Source organism: Rhinichthys klamathensis, unplaced genomic scaffold, assembly GCF_029890125.1.
Source record: "Rhinichthys klamathensis goyatoka isolate OS25496 unplaced genomic scaffold, OSU_Roscu_1.1 h1tg000191l_1, whole genome shotgun sequence".
NCBI classification, from domain to species: Eukaryota; Metazoa; Chordata; class Actinopteri; order Cypriniformes; family Leuciscidae; genus Rhinichthys; species Rhinichthys klamathensis.
This window is the reverse complement of record NW_026606717.1, coordinates 8,403,457-8,426,149: the sequence shown is the minus strand read 5'-3', so window position 1 is coordinate 8,426,149 and position 22,693 is coordinate 8,403,457. Positions and strand designations below refer to the sequence as shown.

The following is a 22,693-nucleotide window of genomic DNA, read 5'->3' as shown; positions in this document are numbered from 1 at the left end:
TAATTTGTCATCTGTAAACCTGTGAAATACATTGCATCAAGAGGTCCGTCTAGGAGGAGTGAAAAGCAAATTAAGTTACCCATTTTCTCACAACAGGCAGTTCTACATCAGTCTCTCTGTAAACACATATCAATGATGTCTATGGTAAACCATTCGATGGTTTATCAGGAACACAAATAGTAATTAACTACAATATATGACTGTTATTAAAATACATTTTTAAATGATAAAAGAAAAAGAAAAAAAGAACATTTGCATTGGGACCCAAAATATGCATACCATTTGCACAATACAGTACATTGTTTCTAAAACATGTAGCTAGGGAAAATATGATAAGATCCAGCACAGAGGTCATATGGAGCCCATTTCTTAAATAGCAAGGTTCAACAAATACACAAAGAGAAGAGGGGGAAAAAAAATTCACACTGCCTAAAAACAGTAAAGAAGAACCTAGATAAAGGTGTAAAACATAAATAATAACTGAGAGTATGACCTACACCCACAAAATGACACTGCTTTATCATAAAATAAAAACAAATGACCATTTATAAACAAAGCAATTTATGCCTAGGGAAAAAGTACAGTAGCTGACCAAATCTTCTGCAATGATGTCCCAAGGTTTTTGAAATCTGGATCCAACAGTAACCAAACCCAGATTCTGTGTCCATGTTTTTCTTAAATACCTTAATTTTTTTCAAAGAAATCAAATGCTCCATGAGTCATATTAAATGTCCTTTATTGGCTGGCCACTTGATGATCCACTATCTACAGCATATGTTTCAACTTAAAAAGTACTAAAATATAGAATAATCAAGTTCAAGGCACCTTATCTTTGGTAAAAACCCATGGCCACCTGCATCAGCTCAGAGTTTAGTAGTGTTTTAAAAGCAGGTAATTAGCAGATAGCAATGCATCTGCAGAACTGTCTCTTTGATCATACGCAACACAAACGTGTTTGCGGGAAAGGCAGAGAAGAGAGGAGTGATAAAGTATGCAAGAGTTAGTAACGCTCCCATGCCTGCATGCTAACAGCTAGATGGCTTCGAAAGGAGGGAACTAGAGAGTACTTTGAGAGAGGAAACTGCATCCGACTCTTTGATATCATCAGTAGGTACACACTGCGAGTAGAGGTCACTGTTTGATTGAGGTTCTAGATTTGAATCCAGAGATGCGCTCTCTGGTTCGTTCTTAACTGTCACTGTGCTTACACTGGTCTTGTCTTCCACTTGATTCATGTGATAAATACAAGGTAGAGAGTCTGGGGAAGCACCAATACTGTAGGGATTTTCAAGGGGGACATCCAATTTGGGCACTAAAGAGAAACAAGTGGCTTCAGGAAGAGTCAAAGCCACATTGGTCCTGTCCTGAACCAAAGCTCTGGCCCTGCTAGGAGAGCTAAGATCAGCTGGCTCATCTTGGTTCAAAGGCACCAGAAAGGACATGCCATTCCACTTTAGAGATGCTCCGAGATCCTCAGTTTCCACCTTTGGTCTCTTGGTCATAGACTGGACATCCCGACCTTGCAGTTCGGTGAACTCCATGTCTCCAGCAGACCTCTTGGTAATGGCTCTCTTGCTCAGGTTCAGTGGAAGGGATTGATCTTGAGGTGCACTCCCGTTGGGTTGGGAGGTCTTGCCAAGATCCTGAGCCAGAACTTCAGAAAGTCTCTTGGTGAAGGTGTTCATGTGTGTCGAGCCAAGACGGGTGCGCATCAGTTGACGCAACTGTAGGCTACAGCCGATGTCAAGCGGAAGGATCCTAAGAGGGGGCAGGGGGGCTCTGGTCATGGCCAGTCCTCCGTTTTGGGACGTGGCATCCAAACTACACCCTGAACACTGGTGCTGGAGACTCTCAGGGGTCTCGGGTGTACTGACTTTGGGCTGATGGACCATAATTGTCTGGTGGGGCGTAGAAGAATCTTGAGGAGTTACCTCATGAGCACTCACTCCATTGAGGCCGAGACGGGCTCTAAAGAGGTCCAAAGGACACAGTCCTTTAGTGGGACTGAATCCTTCAAGGGAACCACCTGCCAGCAACTTGCAAGGAACCGACAGAAAAGAGGGAGCTTGAGGTTCTACAGTCTCCGTCTTCACCTCTCGCCCCAGTACGGGTTGGTGGAGCACCATATTAGAGGGTACTAGGGACAGACCTTGGCCATGAGGATGGTTGGTGAGCTTCAGTTCTTGAAAAATAGTCAATGGCTGCACGATTTCCTGATGGGGTCTTTCTGGTTGCTCTGAGGGAGGTTTGGGATGCAAGGGCGGTCTTCCAACTCTGCCTCTGGCCAGAACTTTAGCATTGCGTTTTCCAGGTGGTCTTCCTCTTTTCCGTACAACAACAACACCACCACCATCTGGCGGTGAGGCCTAAAAAAGTAGTAGGGCAAAGAAAGGTAATCTTAGTTATGCTCATTTTATTAGTCTGTCTGAAAACAAAGCTTACAAAGTACCGGGATGAAACAGCAAGCGTTTTTGAGAATTTGGATTTACCAAAATTTGTGACTTTAAACCTTTTGGAGCTTTGTTTGAGGTTGCTGCACAATTATTTAAATCGTTTTTTTCTACAGTAGTGTGGCATAATGTATATCAGACAAATGGCATGTATGAACAAAGCATGGTTCTTAAACCATAATCAGATCTAATATGGACTAAACATTATGTTTAGCTCATCTTATTGAGAGATCTTGCATATACCGAACAAAAATGGGTCAGCATTTCCCTTTTCTAGTGCAATAGAAAATAAAACCCTCACCTGGTTTGTAACTGCATTCTTTTTTGGGCTGTTTGACACCCCTCTCCCCCGTACAGTCTTTTTGATGGTAGTGGGTGAGAAAGATGTAGCTCTGGGCTTGCCAAGTTCTGGGTTTTCTCCCCTTACATACAGTTCATAAGGGAGCATCAGCCTAGAATTTGATTGAAAATGGGCATTCAGTTAGATGAGAAAAGCCCTCTGAAGCAGCAGGAATTAATTGTTGCTGTAATCAGAGCTTCTCGCTCACCTTTCATAATGCCTCCTTGTGCAGGTGGCAGCGCTGGTGCTGCCTGGGCTTCCACCCAACTCATTGTACACGGTCTTCCACAAACGGTGCGATGTCACCTGCAGGCGATGGGGAGGACAATGGTTCTGACTCACACTACTGAGCTCACCGCTAATGCTTTCATTCCGTTATGATGGATTACAGCTTACTCAGCAGGGCCAAGTAATGAAACGACATGACAAACTTACCCTCTCATATCCCCCCAGTCTTTTTACAACTGAATACATGAGGAAAAGGTCAACTGTGGGCAAATAGGAAAACGGCTTGGTTAATTAATAAGTTAAGGTGGAAAAAAACTATAGAGAAATTATTCAAGTGAGTGACTGGTGCTCAATTTTTTTTCACATGTAAAAGCAGTCATGCATACATACTCTTTTTGAAACCCAGGTTGGGAACTTTGCTTATAGGGGAACCCCTCCGCTCCATAAAGATAAATAGCTGATCCAGGAAGAGCTGCTCTTCTGGATGTGGGAGCCAGTTCCCATCCCAATGCATCTCCACACTGCCCATCACATTCTCCTACAGAAAAAAAAAAAAAAAAGTTACAACACATTAGAAGATATTTCCTACAATAACAAATTAATAGCAACAGATCGAAACATTACGGCACGTACATTCACATTAGAAAATTTTGTGAGCAAATAAAAGGTACATTGCCTATCAATAGTGTAGCGATGTATGAATCTCAGCTCATGCAGAAGTCACTCAGACCGAGCAACTTTCTCCTGGTGAACGCGGCAAATCCGCATGTCCAACTGGATTTCTATTAAAATGTCTGGATTTTGCCCCCGAGCATTCAACCAAAAGTGGTAAATGTGACCGCACCAATCAGGTTTTGGATGTTAAAATCCGATTCAAAACTTTTAAAGATAAGCCATGAGCTTGCTAAGAAATTGCACATATTTCTATAGAGGCAATTGTAATTTGAACTTTTAAAATAATTCATACTACCCACCCAGCAAGCAGAGATGTTTTGAAGTTTTGCAGGCTAGCTAGCTAGCGGGATAGGTAATGTTAGCTAACATTGGCTAAACTCAGGGTTGCCAACTCTCACATATTTGGCGTGACGCACGCTTTCAGGCTCTGTCTCACGCTGCCCAAGTAAATCTCATGCCAAATTAAAAAAGTCAATGTGCTGCACATACTGTTTGGTGTATGACATCAAGAATCGTGAGAGCACTGCATGAAGTCGAACACGCGTATTGACAAGGTATGGGTTTTAATTAAACCAATGAAGACCTGCAACCTCTTGATTGGACCAGTCTGTACCAATCACATTTTCCCCACACCATGCTGGGTCACTGTATATAAGCTGCTGACCCCCACCTGCGAGAAACGTAGTATTTGTGCACACAAAGCAGATTTACACGGTAACTAGGGAAAAACCTCCGGGGAAACCGATATGACATTTTTGGCCGATACCGATAAAATACAAAGACAAAAGTCTCACCATTAAAAGCCATGTCCCAAGCACACAATTATAATGTTCTCATAATAATTTTATATAGCCTACATGACAGTTAAGTGCAACATTTGCATCGCAAGTCTGTGTTTTCCATTTTTGAAGTGATTCCAATCATATTTCAATTGAAGTAAATACTACATTATTTATCGGCTTTAATAAATATATCGGACAAATTTTTTTTCCAAAAATAATTTTCAGGCCGATGAAGATTACATAAAAAAAACGAACATATGTCGGCCAATACGGACATGGTGGCCAATTTATCGTGCATCCCTAAGGGTAACTAATATTAATAATAGTTCTAAGGCAACTAATATTAATTTGAGTTGTTAATTTTTACATTTAATAATAATAATAATAATATCAGCTGACAGGGCTCCCTGTAATAATAATTTGTTACATTTATAAAGTGCTTTTCTGGGTACTCAAAGCACTTTACATAGAAGGGGGAATCTCCTCAACCACCACCAATGTACCTAGATGATGCAACCAGGCCATATTGCACCAGAACGCCCACCACACACCAGCTTATTGGTGGAGAGGAGACAGAGTGATGAAGCCAATCGGTTTATGTGGGGATAATTAGGAGGCCATAATGAACAGAGGCCAATGGGCAAATTTGGCCAGGATGCCGTGGTTACACCCCTACTCTTTTTCCAAAGGACATTTAATGACCACAGAGAGTCATGACCTCGGTTTAACGTCTCATCCGATCTTTTTGACAGTATAGTGTCCCCATCACTATACTGGGGCGTTAGGACCAACACAGACCACTGGGTGAGTAGCACCCCACACTGGCCCCCCTCACTAACACCTCTTCCAGCCGACACCTGGTTTTCCCAGGAGGTCTACTATGAAGGTAATATGATGCCATAAAGAAATCGCATGCACAGGATCATGATGATGAGCAGGATACATGCCCTGAATATACATACATTTTCTTTCTTAACACACCAGCTCAAAATTCTGTATGAACTCGTATAGTCAGCCTAATGGTGCACAGCTTATTAACCCCTTCGCTGTCACTCCCCTTTTTGAGAATGGGGGTTAAAATGCACTATTCAAACTTAAATGGTTGTAATTCAAGAATGCTTTGGAATATATACCCAAGTTTGGTCTTGTTTTAAAGAAAACACTCAGCAGATTATTGCTGAAGTGAGAACACTTAAAAAAATTAAAGTATGAAAAAGTTATGGAAGTTTAAATTTACAGTAAATCAAATATACTGTACTATTTTTTATATATATATATATATATATATATATATATATATATATATATAAAAAATATATATATTTTACAAAATATTTTTTAGTCTAAAATTACTATAAAATCAAAGCCATAAATCTAACCAAGTTATGTTCCAAATTTGAAGTTGATATCACAAAAATTGAAGTTCCCATGAGATTTTGTTTAGGCGTAGTACCGAAAATAGCCACCGGGTGCCATTGAATTCCATTGAATTTAGTTGTATACATTCTGCCTTAACAAATTAATACTTTTCTGTCCAAATATCAATTCTGTCACAAAATTTGGAACCTTGAGACACAGACCTTTCTGACAATGTGTTTTGTCAAGATTAGAAAAGGTTTTGATCATAAATTATGAAATATAATGATGCCCAAAAGGGGAGGAGCCTGATAAAATAATTTAGAGTACCGTTTCTATGGTAACACAGCGTTCAATTATAAAACAGTTTTCACAGGATGAATTCTGAGTTTATAAGCTTTCAAATGATACCTAATTTATGATAACTACTAAAATATGTGATATAATAAAAAAGGCGATAAAAAAGATAATATTATATTTTAGAGGATAATATTATATTATCATGTTTTATTGAAAAATACTAGATTATATGTTTTATTATGAACTTTTAGCATAAAAACAGAAGTTTCAATGATTAAAAGTGGGTGCATCGACTTTTTGTGACAAAGGTCAGACCTCCTGTTATGATGCAGATTTTTTGAGGTGCACTCTTGTCATAAATTCATCAATTACTCTTCCTACATAATTTGTAACACAAAACAGGGGTAGAATATCTATTTAGAAGTCTTAGACCTTTCCAACGATATATAATTTGTCATAATTAGATTAGGATTTAATAGAAATATAGTGAAGTAAAGTTAGGCGTCCCACAGTTAAGGTTAAGCAATCATGATTTATTTAACATGTATGTGTGCATTAAAAGTACTATTTTGAGAACGATGCTGAGCCAAATGAAGATAAAGATGTGTTCTGGAGACTGGCGTGTTTATTGAACCATATAAGATAGGAGTAAATCGAGAGTAAAGCGAGATGCTCATTTGATTGGCTACATGGTGGACCCGCCCTCCTCTTCGCGCTCGCAAAACTCAATGAGTGAGAGAATCGTGCCAAAACTGTACGCGCAGCCAAAAGAAAGACGCAACTGTACAAATCGGGTTATTTCGGGAACGTTTTTGCCCCATGCACACAACAAATCATTCAGACATTTGCAACAGTTTATTTTTTTTACACAAAGGTTGGTTTTACGCGATCAATCTGTTCTCCAGTTCCTGACTCTGTTGTTTTTGCTTGCAAATAGCAGTTCACAGGCCTGCAATGCTTTTGGCCGCATTTGTGCGCAAAAACCGTGCCAAAAGTGTAAGCGCGGAAAAATGGAATTCAGAAGAATTAGATCCAATTTATTTTGCGTTAGCATGAAGCTGCAGCTTCACAATACATGAATTACACCTACGAATAACAGTAAAATCCTGTAAATATTTTTTTCTTACACTTGAAAGGCGATTTACACCTTCAAATCTACTCTTGCGCATGCAAATTTAATTTACGCTTGCAAACTTATGTACACTTTCACAAATCTTACCCTGCGCATTCGATTTTTTATGGCATCATATTACCTTCATGCATGTTTGTTTAAAGCATTAGTTAAAAGATTTTTTCCTTGAGAGAGATGAACATGTAGCTACTGTATCTGATATTTATCCAATTGAATCGATACTGACTCCAGATCAGAATCGCATCGCAAGCTTATGAATTGAATTCGTGAAATTTGTTTTAAGCACTAATAAAAACAGTAGGCTACCAGTTATTGTACCATGTAAACATTGTAACATGTAACTAAACTTAATGAAATTCTGTTTACTTAGCGAATGTTTTGACTATACACTTATTGTGATGCAAGGATTTTTTGGGGCATTATGTTTTATTTTTACAACAATACAACCCCCAATAATTCTCAAATAATAATTTTAAAATAATAAATAAATAATAATAAAACAATAATTCTCGCTCCAAGCTAAACGCAAAAAGTTGCCAACCCTGGCTCACTAGCTACTCACCTTACAATATTTAATATTGGATATTGTAGTTAGAAGCATGGAAAACCGCAGTGTTCTCAAATAAAGTATTTTTAATAAAGTATTATCAGCCTTGTACCTTTTTTTTCCCCAATTGTTGTAATGTTGATTAATCTATGATCAGGATTGTTTATTAAATGGCTTTTAACTCTCTCATAGAATATAATATAAATTTTCACCCAAGTTCAGGTTTTTTTTAAACCTAAAATGATGATAAAATTGGCAAACAGTGTCACAAATGGTGTGAAAGGAAGTCAAGATCTCAAAGTTAAAACAAAACAGGAAGCACTGAGTGACATCACAGTATTCTTCACTATTTGTTCAAAATCTCAAAACATCCTGTTTGGCCATCAGATCTGTATTCATAAACAAGTTTATAGAACAAATTGAATAGCAAACTCCACAGCATACCTTCATTCTTTCCATCCATGACTCTGATAAATGGTTATTGTTTTGCTGATCGGATCCTTGGCCATCCCTGCCCTTTCTTTTACGAGGTCTCCCCTTCAGACTGAGAGAAGAGCATCCTGGGACAGAAACATATATCATCTTTAGGCGACAGTACTTAGCATGTTTTGACAAAAAAAAAGCCAAAAAAGTTCAATCATTTTACAAAAAGTGAACAGTCCCATTTGATCCTTTCCTGTAGTGTGTAGTCTGGATATTATGAAAGATCTCAGTGCTGCTATTAGTACAATGAAATACAACTAATAAAACTTTTGTTTGAGACATTTGTTTGAGTTAAAATTAAAATACTGTAAGAGAATACATACTACATATTAGGGTTTTCTACATGAATACCACAAGTGAAATTCCTCAATACTTTCTCAATGTTAATAAAGTACAAACTAATACAATATTTAACACACTCCTTTCTAGTTAAATATTAATGTGAATGAATGACACTAAACAAAGAGCAAGCCTTTAAGTATTTCTCAGTTCAGTAAATATTGTGTTTGTAGGGTTGTCACAGTACCAATAGCAGTCAAATTTCACGGTTCTCTGCCCCAATTTTAGTACCAGAGCAAAAACCATTGTAATTTTTTTTTGTTTAAATATATATATATTTTTAACTTTTTGAAAATTACAAATATTAAATAAATGAAATTGGTTCATTTTTAATGCTATTAAAGATAAGTAAATAATACATTAAAACTAGAGATGCACCAATACTACATTTCTCTGCCGATACCGATAGTTTTCTAAAGAAAAGAAAAAAAAGCTCTCCCAACTAATACTGTAAACTATACAGGGAACCCTCTCATTTGGTACATTACTGTAATATTAGAGGTTAAACTATTATATTCAACTGAAATGTATTTTCAGATTTAACAATTACACTAAAATAACAACTGAAATGTTTGTTTACAGCTCAGTTGCACATAAGGTAGTTTGAATAAATTAGTCATGAAGACGCATGTTTATGAAAACATGTATAATTAACAGTAAATAGGCTCCAGGTCACTTACACATAAGGTAGTTTTCATAAACGTGTCTTCATGACTAATTCATTCAAACGTACATGTATAATTAACAGTAAATAAGCACCTCTCTAATGTTTTTTTATAGCTCACTAATGAACTGTGAACATTAACTAACTTTCCTGAGGTTAACGGAACATTAAGTGGCATTGGTCACAAGCCGTTTTATTGACTTCAGGGATCTGTAACTTCACATTTAAGAGTGTCAAAACGCCAATCATTTTTTTAATTTCATGATAAAGGGACATCATTTTAAAGCTGAGACTTTTCTTATCAGAAGTAACAAAGCGATTAAAAAAGCGTGGACCTGGCAACCCTGGCTTGAACTACGGGTGATTCATAGGGTCAGTCTGAGCCTGCATCCAAGATGTAGGTGTCTTTGTTTCCGCAGTAGTTTCAATTTTGATATTTTTAGGTCAAACCGTTCTTGTCTGTCAGTCATATAATGCAGGTCTATGGTCACTTCCTCAAAGAGCATGCACAGAGAAGTCCAAATTAAACATGATTTAATGACTCGTAAATGTAAGTACACATTGATGGCCTAAGACACGAAACGAGCGTGTGAGCGTGTTTGTGTGAGAAAACGAACAGTATTTATATCGTTTTTACCTCTTGTAAACACAGCCACGTCCAAGTGATCTGAGGGCGCGGGCGCTTCGGTCTTTTCCGGCAAGCGCCGGAAGTGATCTCTCGCGCGTGTACGTCACTCATACAATGGTTTTATTTTTTTTACGACAGTTTAAACATCCCGGATAAGCGCAAATTAGTACCATTTTAATTAGCCGTCTCACCTACAATCTCTGTTCTGTGTAAACAATGAGTGACGTACACGCACGAGAGATCACTTCCGGTGCTTTCCGGCGCTTGCGCAGACCGAAGCGCCGGCACCCTCAGATCACTTGGACGTGGCTGTGTTTACAAGAGGCAAAAACGATATAAATACTGTTCGTTTTCTCACACAAACCGCTCGTTTCGTGTCTTAGGCCATCAATGTGTACTTACATTTACGAGTCATTAAATCATGTTTAATTTGGACTTCTCTGTGCATGCTCTTTGAGGAGGTGACCATAGACCTGCATTATATGACTGACAGACAAGAACGGTTTGACCTAAAAATATCAAAATTGAAACTACTGCGGAAACAAAGACACCTACATCTTGGATGCCCTTGAGGTAAGCTAAAACATACCAAAAATTAATTTCAAAGTGAACTATCCCTTTAACGTTACGTGCTTTTAAACCGTTAATGCGTTAATTTTCTTTAACAACGCTCTAAATTTGGCAGATGGATAAAATAGTTTATTTTACCGATACCGATTATTGGCCTATACATTGGTCCATGCCTACTTAAAACATTAGCATGTAGCCTTGAACTATTGTTCAGTTAAATAAACATTGCACCAATTTTTTTTATTAAAAATTAGTAATAAATTAAAAAATGAAGAAACTTTACAGGTAACAGAACAAGTAGCAGGTCTACTGCACTTGCACTAAAATTAGAGATTTTTTTTTGTACCATCTGTTGTCAAACATCCCAATTTTAAATTCAGTCGCACATTTTATTAAGCTTTGCAGTGTGTACTTAACCCATTCACCATTTTTCATGCTATGTACAGAAAGCAAACAAAGAGCACTTCCTTTATGATCAGTGAAACTGATATCTCTTCAGTTCAGCCACAGCGCAAGCTCACGGACTGCAGTCTATATTGCACTATTAATCTGTTATTTACAGCATCTTTATACTTTGGTGGTTGGAGCTCACTCTTACCCCTTTTCCACCAAGGCAGAGCTGGTGCTGGTTCGGAGCCAGAGCCTAGTTTCAATTCGGTTCTTTGTTTTTTCACATGCAAAGCAACAGCTCCGAACCAGGAAAAGTGGTTCTTAAGTAGCACCAAATCATTGCTGGTCTAGAACAGAGCCAAGTAAGAACCGCTTGCGTCAGGGGCTGGGGGCGGGGTTACCATGACCAACAAGACGAATAGAAACTTGTGACCGCCATTTTTAAATAGCAGCTAGTCGAGCTAATAGCAGCTTGATTATAATATCCATCTATGTAAGTTACGGCGAGCTGCACAAACGCGTTGGATTCTGATGTATTTTTGCAAACCCATGAGCATCAGTAACGCAACGTCCATTATTGTTGATGGCTTGTTCGAGATGCATCGGAGCGGCGCGGACCGATCGGAGCTGCGGGAGTGTTTGGAGATCATACGACTCCTTGTGCCTTTGGATCGCTTTCGCAGTGCTTTGATGTCATGCCGCGATCGATCTGCGAGAAGCCGATGCATCTCGAACCACCCTGGCGTGTTTGTGTTTGGCGCTACCGCACTAGCGTTGCTGGGCAACATGAGACGTATGCAGTGACGTAAGATCTGGCTCTGTTGTGGCTCTCTAGCCGGTGGAAAGGCAAACCGGTTCTTAGTAAGCTTGTCAGTCGAACCAACTCCGAACCAGCTCTGGCTCTGAACCAGCACCCGGTTCTTGTTGGTGGAAAAGGGGTAACTGTGCAAACTCTGGCGTATTGAGCCAGACTAACTAACTTATTCCGACTAAGCCTATTGCGTTCATGCACTCAACAAACGTGTCTGTGATTGGCTAAAAAGTTCAATACTGCAAAAGCACATTGGTAAGACCGTCAAAGGTTTGTATTTACAGAGCGCTTACACAAATATGCATGGAAGCGTTTGAAAGCAGCCACCTATCGAGGGTAACGGATTGACTCGGTGCTTGGTACTACTGGTACTGCAGAAAGGCTGGTGCCGTTATGCTTTTAAAGTTTAAGTAACAACTTAGTACTGAAGTACCGGTACTTTTGACAACCCTAAAAATTCACAAATCAGCCTTTTATCGAGGATGTACACTGACAATTATATCAATTGGGTGGTAAAACACATTTTGGTTGTCTTTAATTTAGTTTCACGAGTTCACACTTACATACAAATAAAGGGGGTAAAGTTGAATGCGTATTTGGCGTGCAGTCCGGGGGGAGGGCTCCGAGCTCGGAGTTCGGCCCAAACCCAGAGTACTCGGTACTCCCCCCTATGTAAGTAGTTAGGACTAGAAGTGTGGAGAAGGGGCGGTGGAGGGGTGCTGCTAAACTGTCAATGGATTGAGGTGAGACTGCTGAGTCTATATACACCTCTTATCACTGATTGTGGAGTGCTCTCCACCCGTGTTAATTATCTGAACGTGTTCCTCCCAAACTTTGTTAATAAAACATCATTAATTGTCTACATGTTTGACAACTGAATTAGCCTGCCACATCACAGCAACGATTAGATTCACAAGCTTGCGATTCGAATTCAATTCCGATTCGATATCTATATCGATTAATTGGAGCACGGTTAAAAACGGTCCGTGCCAGACGAGCTGGAGCTCTGTGACTTATACAGACACGCATTTGTGGAGGCCAAAATTTGGGTGCATCCCTAATTCTTGGGATTCAACAATCGATATCGGTTCATTAAAATGAGAGTTGATTAAAATCGAGAAATCAATATTTTTAACCAAGCCCTGTCACAATCCAACAAGAGTGTATTACTCACCAAGCTGTGTCAGTATGCTAGCATTGCTGTCTAGAGTAGGGTGGTTGAAGGTATCCCGACAGTAGAGGACTCGTGTGTTTTGGAGGGCCACTTTTATTCCACCCAGAGCCAGCAGATGGGGGTCCTGCAGACCAGGGCAGCTAGCCTGATCCGGGACGCGGCTTTGAAGGGAACGGAAACGGCAGTACTGGGGGTAACTGAGGACCTTGACCTTCTGCTGTACTTCTAGAGACTCGTCTAAAAGAGGACACAAAACACAAGTGTCAGTCCATACATCAGCCTACGTTCAAATAATGATCAGTACAAGTGTCAACAACACCCTCACAACAGCTTTAGTGCTCACGTGCAAAAAAAACCCACACGATATATTTAAATAGAAATTATACTCATTCAATATTAGCTACAATCCCTGGGCTCGACTATATTATCACACTCCAGGGTTCTGTTTGCAAAATATTATGAAGGCAATTTTACATTTGTGTAAGCTGAACCACAATAATCTGAATGATTCACTTTCGGGTCCCCCCCCTGAAATGAAAAGTAGCTCACAGTTTTTTTATTTTAAAAACAGTCAACTTTTAAATGTCATTTCTATTCTATCACAATCTCACAAAATGCTGCCTACAAGTTCCTATTCACACATTTCACTCTTACTTATACTTAACTATAATGTGATGTGCGTTCAGTTGGCTTTAGGCTGAAAAACAGACACAATGGACAATTTCATAAGCCTTCCTCTTTATTCACTTCCTGACAAAAGCCTAACTCAAACAATACAAGTTTCATAAGAAAATAAGGCAAGATCATGTACTTTGCGATTTTGCAGTTATTAACCAAAACTATCAAAAATGGTTGGTTAATTGAAATAAAACAAAAATTAGATGAAAAACTAACACCACAATTAAAAACTAAATTAAAAACAGGAAAAAACAAACAAATTAAAACTCCCATGATTTTAGTTCTTCAACTTAAGCTAAATAAAACTAAAACTGAAAAAGAATTAAGGTGAATATAACTATATAAAAATGACAAAAGCACACAAAATTACTAAAACTAAAAATGAAAATATAAAGATAAAAGCTAATTTAAAATATTAATAAATACTATAATAGTGTGTACATATATATATATATAATGTATAAACCTCAATATAACAGAAAACGATCAAAAAAAATTACGTGTCACTAATTCTTCATCAAGAGTAAACAAAATGCATAAAATGAAACATTCCAGTCAACATTAATGTCTATCTGCCTCTCAACAAATAAGGTAAGACACCTAGGCCTGTTGAATATTAATTACAAGACAACACAATTAATATTCATTAGCCAAGCTGATAAAGGACCCACTTTATATTCAGTGTCTTTAACTACTATGTACCGGTAATCAACATTTAAATAAATAATTTGATGCAATGCACTTACGTGTACATACATGTTTTTACATTGCACTTATATTTTAAAAATGCCTGCATGTAATTACATCTATAATTACACTGTTGACCCCTTAACCCACCCTTAAACCTACTCACACCACCAAACCTGTCCTGACCTTACCCATATGCCACCACAATATCAGCAAGTGTTTTGCAATACAATATGAACACAATGAGTACATTGTATCGAACTTTCTTTTTTTTCTGTTTAAAGACACCTACTATAAAGCAAGACCCTGATACATTTTTTAATTGTGTCTCCCCTGCTTTTCAGACTGTCCTCACCCATTAAGAAACAAAAAAAAAATGCAGTTCAGGATTTTTCATTACTCACCGTCACTCTCCGTTTTGCCTTCCTGTGGAGAACTAGCATCTTGTGACCCATCAGAGCCCATCAGCGGGCCGGGAATGTCTGGACTGCTGTGCTTCCACTGTGGCGGTTCCTGACAAGTCCACTTCACCAGATCCTCCACTCTGACTACAATCTTTTTTGATACAGCGATGACTTCATCCTGTGCAAAAAATATGCAAAGTAAACGTGAGCTTACAGGCAGGACCGGGGTTTTGCTCAATGGCCTGAAGTATTTTAACACCTTTAGTGAAAGCTAGAGAGAAGCCTCTCCCTTTTTCCTATGTTAAACTAACAAGAGAAGCATCGCCTCAGGCAAAAAACAACCAACCAATTGCTTTAAAACAAAAAGAAGGGTAAAAGCCCAGTTGACATTTAGATGCTTATCTATGCGACATTCTCACGTTCTACTGTTTACAATGAAAACTCTGAAAAGCTTTAGTATTCCTCCTTACTCATTTATTTTGTTACAAAATGGCCTTTTGTTCTAAACACATTATGAAGAAGTAAAACATTACAAGGCCTTGTTTAAAATGCTGTCTAGGTTAGCCATGACTGCTTCTTACAGGAAATGAATGAGTGTCTTTCAACTTCAGATGAAAAGAATCTGAGAATGAGTCTTAAAAGTTTTGGTTCGCATATGACTGGATTCTCCAAATAAACTATAAAATAACTAGTTTATGTTCATTAGCAATTCAAAAACTCTTCTTCATTCTAAGTTTAGGGTACTAAGAGTCCCTTAAATCATTCTGTTACTAAAAATATTGCTAGTTAAATCATTTAACAGCAGTGTTTCATTTTGTATACCACAGATTTTGATTTTGCATTCTCTTTTGTACGTCATGCTCAGGCCACATTCAAGAGACAACACTTACAGTTACATAAAGCTGTGATGTGTGGATGCCCGTTCCTAATAAGCATTATCACATCATTTCTATACGTCTATTAATATTTTAAATAATTAAGGCTCCAATAATAACTTTTACAGAACTGTTTCTTAAAGTCTTGTAGAGTTCATGTGTTTATTGTACATCATTGGATTGTAAACTACTTGGCAAAAAAAAAAAAAACGCCTTTGGTAACAATTATTATGATATTTTATAAAGCATTCTAATATGCAGATTTGGTGCTCAGTCATAAATAATTATTGGTGCACAATTATTAAAGGTTCTTATTATCAAAGTTGAAAATAATAAAATAAAGATGAAAATAAAAATGCACATATTTTTGTGTAAATGTTTTTTTTTTTTTACTTCTATCACAAAAATAATATAAAATTCCATAATTTATTCTTGTATTGAGTATTTAAATAAAGGAGGTTACATTAGAAACATTTTAACATTAGACGTTAAATATTGTTGTTTGCTTATTAAATTTAACTCCATGTTAGCATCAAGGCTATTTACAAGGCAAACACAAGGTCAATATCATAATCCATAAAATTTTAATTATTATATAAAACATTTCAACTTGACATAAGATAGAAAATCTAAAATACATTCTGAAATATTCCATGTAAACATATTTCTGAATAAAAGCGTTTTCTAGCAAGGTCATAAAAATATGTATATAAATATAAGAATATGTTTAACAGTCAAACAACTTGACACGAGAGATATAAAGGAACTTAAAAAATAAAATAAAAAGTCTCGAGTGACCGAGTCAGCACCTAGTGAAGACAGCTTGGTCATGTCTTGAGATTTGAAGTTATGGAATAAATATTAATGTTAAATCCACTGTTGTTTCAACTAGAATTTTTCTATAGTCTATACAGTATTTAATGTAATTAAAGTACAGTAACTACTTAGTAATGCAATTAGGGCTGTGAAAATAAAAGCGCATCCAAAATAAAAGTTTGTGTTTACATAATGTATATGTGTGTACGGTGTATAATTACTTTGTATATATAAATTCACGTATACGTAGTAATGTGGCGCTCGTGCACTCTTCCACAGGTTATTTCTGTAGCTTTCCCTCCTCTCTCTCACCTCTCCATGCTCCACTGCTCTGCCCTTCGGAGTGTCCTCAGGTAAGAAGTAGAGTCTGGAACTGGCCAGCAGGCGGCGCTGCGTCTGATCTTCCCACAGCAATGTGACCTCCGCTATACACACCGGCTCCTGAGGGCCACAGCGCATGAAGTAGAACTCCCCGAGCTCCCAGACCCGAGTCGCACCCCCGGATTCCTGCTTGCAACCCACTGACTTATAAAAGGCAAAGGAGCCTCGGAGGCAGCTAGGAGCACCTAACCACTGATCAAGACAAGAGCGCACAAAAGCAAACCGGTTAGGGAATGAACATGCGACTAAATCCACATGAGAAAAGAAAAGAAATCCAAGTCACCCTGTGCAGCTGTGAGAAAACATCTTAAAGGAGAACTCCGGCGCAAAATGAACCTTTGGTCTAATAAAACATTGGTACCTAGTCAACCGTTCTCTGAGATTTGTTTTCATGATAATCGAATGTAAAGAGTTTTATCTCTAAAAACTGTTTAGCGTATAACGCTAGTAATGGGGGCATTTAATAAGTAAAAAGAAATCGCTAGTTCCAAAGGCTCAAAATAGCCCCACACGAACACAGTGACATAATGAGGGTCCCTACATGCAAAACGAAGCATTGAGAACTTTGTAAGTGTACAGACCGTTTAATAAGAAAATATTTTAAAAAGACAGTCCACTTCGTGTATACAGACAGGAGCCATCTTTGGAAAACAGTCTCGACTAATCAAACCACGAACGCCATTCGTACAGTTCAGAAGTTCACTGAACTTCATACAGTTCAGCTCACTTAGCACGTCTTTCGTGGTTTGATTAGTCGAGACTGTTTTCCAAAGATGGCTCCTGTCTGTATACACGAAGTGGACTGTCTTTTTAAAATATCTTCTTATTAAACGGTCTGTACACTTACAAAGTTCTCACTGCTTCGTTTTGCATGTAGGGACCCTCATTATGTCACTGTGTTCGTGTGGGGCTATTTTGAGCCTTTGGAACTAGCGATTTACTTATTATATGCCCCCATTACTAGCGTTATACGCTAAACAGTTTTTAGAGATAAAACTCTTTACATTCGAATATCATGAAAACAAATCTCAGAGAACGGTTGACTAGGTACCAATGTTTTATTAGACCAAAGGTTCATTTTCCGCCGGAGTTCTCCTTTAAATACCTTCAGTTTTAAAGGGATAGTTGAGCCAAAAATGAAAATTGTGTCATCATTTTCTCTCCCTCAAGTCAAATTTCTTTCTTCTGCCAAACACAAAAGAAGATATTTTGAAGAATATGGGTAACCAAACTGTTTATGGACCACATTGACTTCCATAGTATGGAAAAAACAAAACTACTATGGAAGTCAATGCACCCCATCGACTGTCTAAGCAACATTCTTCAAAATATCTTCTTTTGTGTTCAGCTGAAGAAAGAAACTCGTACAGGTTCGGAACGACTTTGTATTTTTAGGTGAACCGTCTCTTTAATGAGTCGGAGCACAAAATTATAAGTTACACAAGATCACAAGCAAGTCTGTGGTTCATCATCGATTCATTCATTTCATTTGGAATTTGCTCCTGCGCAGATATTTTAAGCAAATAGAAGTGCTGTCGTTACACAAACACTTCATAACAGTCAGAGCTCTGGAGGAAAATGTATGCATACGAAGCACAAACACACACATGCAAACACCCTTCACATGACTCAAATGATCTGTGTGAGCAGCAAGCGTCGCTGTCTTCACAAATCAGCTGAGCGGAAAGACAAAAATATTCAACGTCTCGACTTCTAGCAGAACATCGGAGACTAAAACTCCCCCAAAACATACTATAGAGTGGGGCGAATTACACATGAACTAATCATTCACGTAACCTACTCAGAATTGTTTGGTAAAGTTTCCATGGTTGAAAACACATTCCAATGTATTAATCTACTTAGGAATGGCCTGATAGCAATGGAAAAACACAAAGGTTTTTTTTTCTATTATTTGAGTTGCAGAAAGTAAAACATAAAAATTCCACAGAGATGATGCCAGAATGTGGTTTTCGGCTATCAAATATAAAAACATTCTGGAACTAAAAATGGACAATAAAATGTGAAGGTTTTTATTCGTGATATTCAAAGAAATGTATATACGCATGAAGATTGGTTCATTTTTTCTTCAACATAATGAAGATAATTCAGTTGATAACACATATTTTTGGTCAAAAGCATGAATGTAGAATAGTGTTTAACTATGTTCATTTAAATTATATTAATAACAGTAAAATGTTTTAGTACTATTGTATTGTATTAGCATACTAAAAGAGACTTAAAAATAAATAAAACAAATAAAATAGCTAAAGGTATAAGTAATGCAAAAGGCTAATGAGAATTCATTTATCTGAAACAACATGAATTAATTTGATAATAGATATTAGATCAAATGGACAATAAATGTGGAGGCTATACGGAATATCACAAAAACTAATTATTTAAAGAACTATGTGAAGATTGCTTCATATCTTTAACATACTGAAGATAATTTAGTTGATAACATGTTTTTGGTTAAAAGCATGAATGTATAATAGTGTTTAAATCTGTATTATTTTGATAACATTAAAATATTTTAATACCAGTATCAATATTTTTGTTGTTTTAATAACTTTAGCATAGCATGTATTAGCATAGTAAGAGTAAAAAAAGAAAAGAAAAAAAACTTGTAAAAAAATTTATAATGCAAAAAGGCTAATGGGAATTCATTTATCTGAAACAAAATTATTTGATAATAGATATTTTATGAGGGTGGTGTATATATGGATGAAAGCCTATATATGCAACTATGATAAAATACATAATTTGAAGTAAATATCTTAGTTATTAGCACTACAAATTATTTTCAAACATAGTTAACAACACAATGACAAATTATAAAGTAATAAGCTCTTTAACTATAGGCGACCTTTCTGTTTTCGTTGTCATGAATGCGTTATTGGTATCGACATTCAAATATGAGTGAAAAATTATAAATAATGCAATATGCACGTGGAAATTATTTTATTTAACCATATGCATTTTGTAAATGGACAATTCGCAGATGCACAGCATTGCTTGTCATCCTTTTTCTATAGTAATATTGCATTGGCTCTTGAACGTGGCCTGAGCATGACATACTCTCAGTACTTTAACTCAACATGTCAATCATAGGACCCGTTCACGAGGGTCAATCACCCCCGCCCCACCCCCACCGGTAACCCACATTTTCACCGAAAAACCGACCAATCAGAAGCCACAACACTCGGCGTCCACATGTCGAGCGCCTACTGGTAAAAAAAGAAAACTAGTCTAACAGTTAAACCACAATACACGTCTGTGACAGTCAACTTTTCACTTTATATTCTCCAACGTGAGTGTTTTATCCCAATCCAAAAAATATCACATGGAGAGCTTGAGAAAGATTTCGAAAGAATAACCAAAATGACCTTGGGAGCTTTTACTGACCCCAAAATTGTTTACATTTATTAGCATGCATAATGAAAAAATACTCATATCAGAGTTGTTGATCATGAGGATGAAAGTGGTTTATATTTTATAAACAATCATTTAAAAAACAACAGTGATAAACAACATCCTCAATCCGGGTGCTCTCTGAAGCTAATAATACTGGTATTCACTCAATATGTGAAACAACATATTTCAGCCAACTTCCTACTGCCACATACATAAAAGTCTCATATATCATGACAAAAAATTTACTGCTGTAGCCTAGCATTTCTAGCCAACACTAATAATCTCTTAATAATATTAAAAGCATTGTAAAAAATAAACGATGTTATTGCTAAACACAACATTTATGAAAATAATGATATCACGGCTCGTGTAACGATCAAATAACTTAAGCTTGACGAAAAAACTTCGTAGTCTCAAATAAAATCAGCAGCTCCACCAAGTTTACCTCTTCCTAGAAGTTTCATTTTAAAAATCATGCTTAATATTCGCGGGATTTCATCGAAAAATGTGTCGACAGATCGTGAATATAAACAATGCAGCTTTCCCTTTAAAATCGTGGGCTCGATTCGTATCGTTTTTAATAAAGAAATTAAAACAAAATCTGCTTGGCAAATGTGAAATGTGGGGGTGGGGGGCAAAAGAGGGAGAATCTAGGTAGTCAACACGACACACAAAGAAATTAATCATTAACGAAAAAATCGAAATATCAAACGCACGCGCTCTTGATATAACAATAAATCGTCACACAAAAACCACACAGCGTCGAGGAAATTTCAAATACATTTCGAAACAAATAAAAGTTTCTCGGCGAAATATGAGGCAATATTTTCAAGTCTTCGTTGGCTTATTGGATAGGAATCAATTCGGCATTTTAACGAACTTCAAATATCACGACGTGTCGCGAGAACAGCGGTTAAAAAAAATAGGATTTAAATTTTTTTAAACCAAAGCGAATTTCGAGCTCGCGCGCCGAGCGCCTTGAGCTGCAACAAAGTAGCAGTTTAAAGTTGTAATTCAGTTTACCTGTATCGTACTCTGCTCCATTGCAACTCAACATTCCCTTATCCCTCTCGATGCCCCCTATCAAGTTACACAGCCGGGTACTAACAGCACCGGCACACACATAACCGTAGCTGAAGAAAAGCTTGTGCCTTTTTGTGAAAATAGGGCAGGATCTAGGTGTGGCTTAACTCCATTTGCCAAAAGAACTTTAATATATGTTATGCATTGTACACAAAATTGCCTGTGGAAACATGCTCGCGGTTTAATTTAACCCACTGACTAACAGTGATCACGAAATACAACACAATTTCAACATGGAGCCTTGAATTCAGCATTTCAAGACAAAATCCATATGTACAGTATAGCCTACAGAGCATGCGTGCTGTTCTTCTAAAAAATAGCCCATTTAGAATGCATACAATAAATAGAGAACCCTCTAAAGATCTGCATTACTAGTCTGACGTGAAATATATATATATATATATATATATATATAAAAAATGGTGTTATTATTTTTCAATCTAATGTCTATAAATATAATGTCTGGTCTATAATTTATGCATGAAATTTCCCTCTAAAAATGTAGGCTACTTGTTCACATTGTAAACACGGGTCTTGTTGGCCAGTACAGTCGGTTGCTGTAACTATTAAATGAGACTGTTAATGTATAGGCTAATAGACATTAAAATATTTATATAATAAACAATTCAAAATAGTTACATTTTGTTCTCCAGCAGGGGGGGGGGGGGGTCTCCACGTGATCATTTCCACGAGACAATGGCTGTGACATTTCATTTTTCTTGCTCTTGCTGACACCAGAAAATATTCTCATTATAGTCTTTTTTTATTTTTATTACAAGTTATTTAACAATTTGATATCAATTACTGGCCATCTCTCTTAAGCGAAGGGCAATAAATACAAACTTTACAATACTGATTAATGTTATTGAGAATTTGATACTGAGAGGATATGTGAAAGCAGGAGATCACATTGTAAACACCCTGGCTTGGTCATTGTAGAATGTCTGAAGCAACTCAATATAGTTCTTCTGCATCCTCCATCTTCTGAACTCTGGATGGTCATCCTTTGGTGAAAAAATGAATGAATAAATAAGGCAATATGTGATATTGTGATTATATAACTGCATAAATATAATGAACTATTTTTTTATTATGATGAACTGATAAAAGAATTCTTGACGAGGAAAAAAACGAAGAAGTGTAGTTTTCAGTTTTGCAACCCAAAAATGAGAAAGGTTAAAATGGATTTTTATTAATGAAAAAAAACAACAGTAATATTATTGTTAATTATATCATTAATAATATCATCATTCTTCTCATTTCATCCACAACAAGCTTTATATTTTCTAACTCTAAATATATATATAATATATTTATATATAAATTCTATTAATTGTGATTAATCACATCTAACATACAAGTTTGTGTTTATAGAAGAAATGTATGCATATATCATGTGTGTGTGTGTGTGAGTGTATACACAGATGTGATTATTTGTGATTATACATATATTATATAAACACAAACTTGTATGTTATATACATAA

General features: G+C 36.9%; 1 protein-coding gene across 1 annotated transcript; it reads right to left on the bottom strand.

Moving 5' to 3' along the window:
- Positions 1-719: 719 nt before the first annotated feature.
- Positions 720-21,305, bottom strand: zgc:77151 (uncharacterized protein LOC337153 homolog). Its single transcript, XM_056262293.1, has 10 exons — positions 21,148-21,305; positions 16,642-16,902; positions 14,639-14,816; positions 12,870-13,106; positions 8,255-8,370; positions 3,409-3,556; positions 3,226-3,278; positions 2,999-3,096; positions 2,752-2,902; positions 720-2,366 (listed from the first exon to the last, which is right to left on the bottom strand). The coding sequence occupies exons 1-10, from the start codon at positions 21,166-21,168 to the stop codon at positions 1,026-1,028; spliced, it is 2,604 nt and encodes an 867-aa protein (XP_056118268.1). The 5' UTR covers positions 21,169-21,305; the 3' UTR covers positions 720-1,025.
- Positions 21,306-22,693: the final 1,388 nt, after the last annotated feature.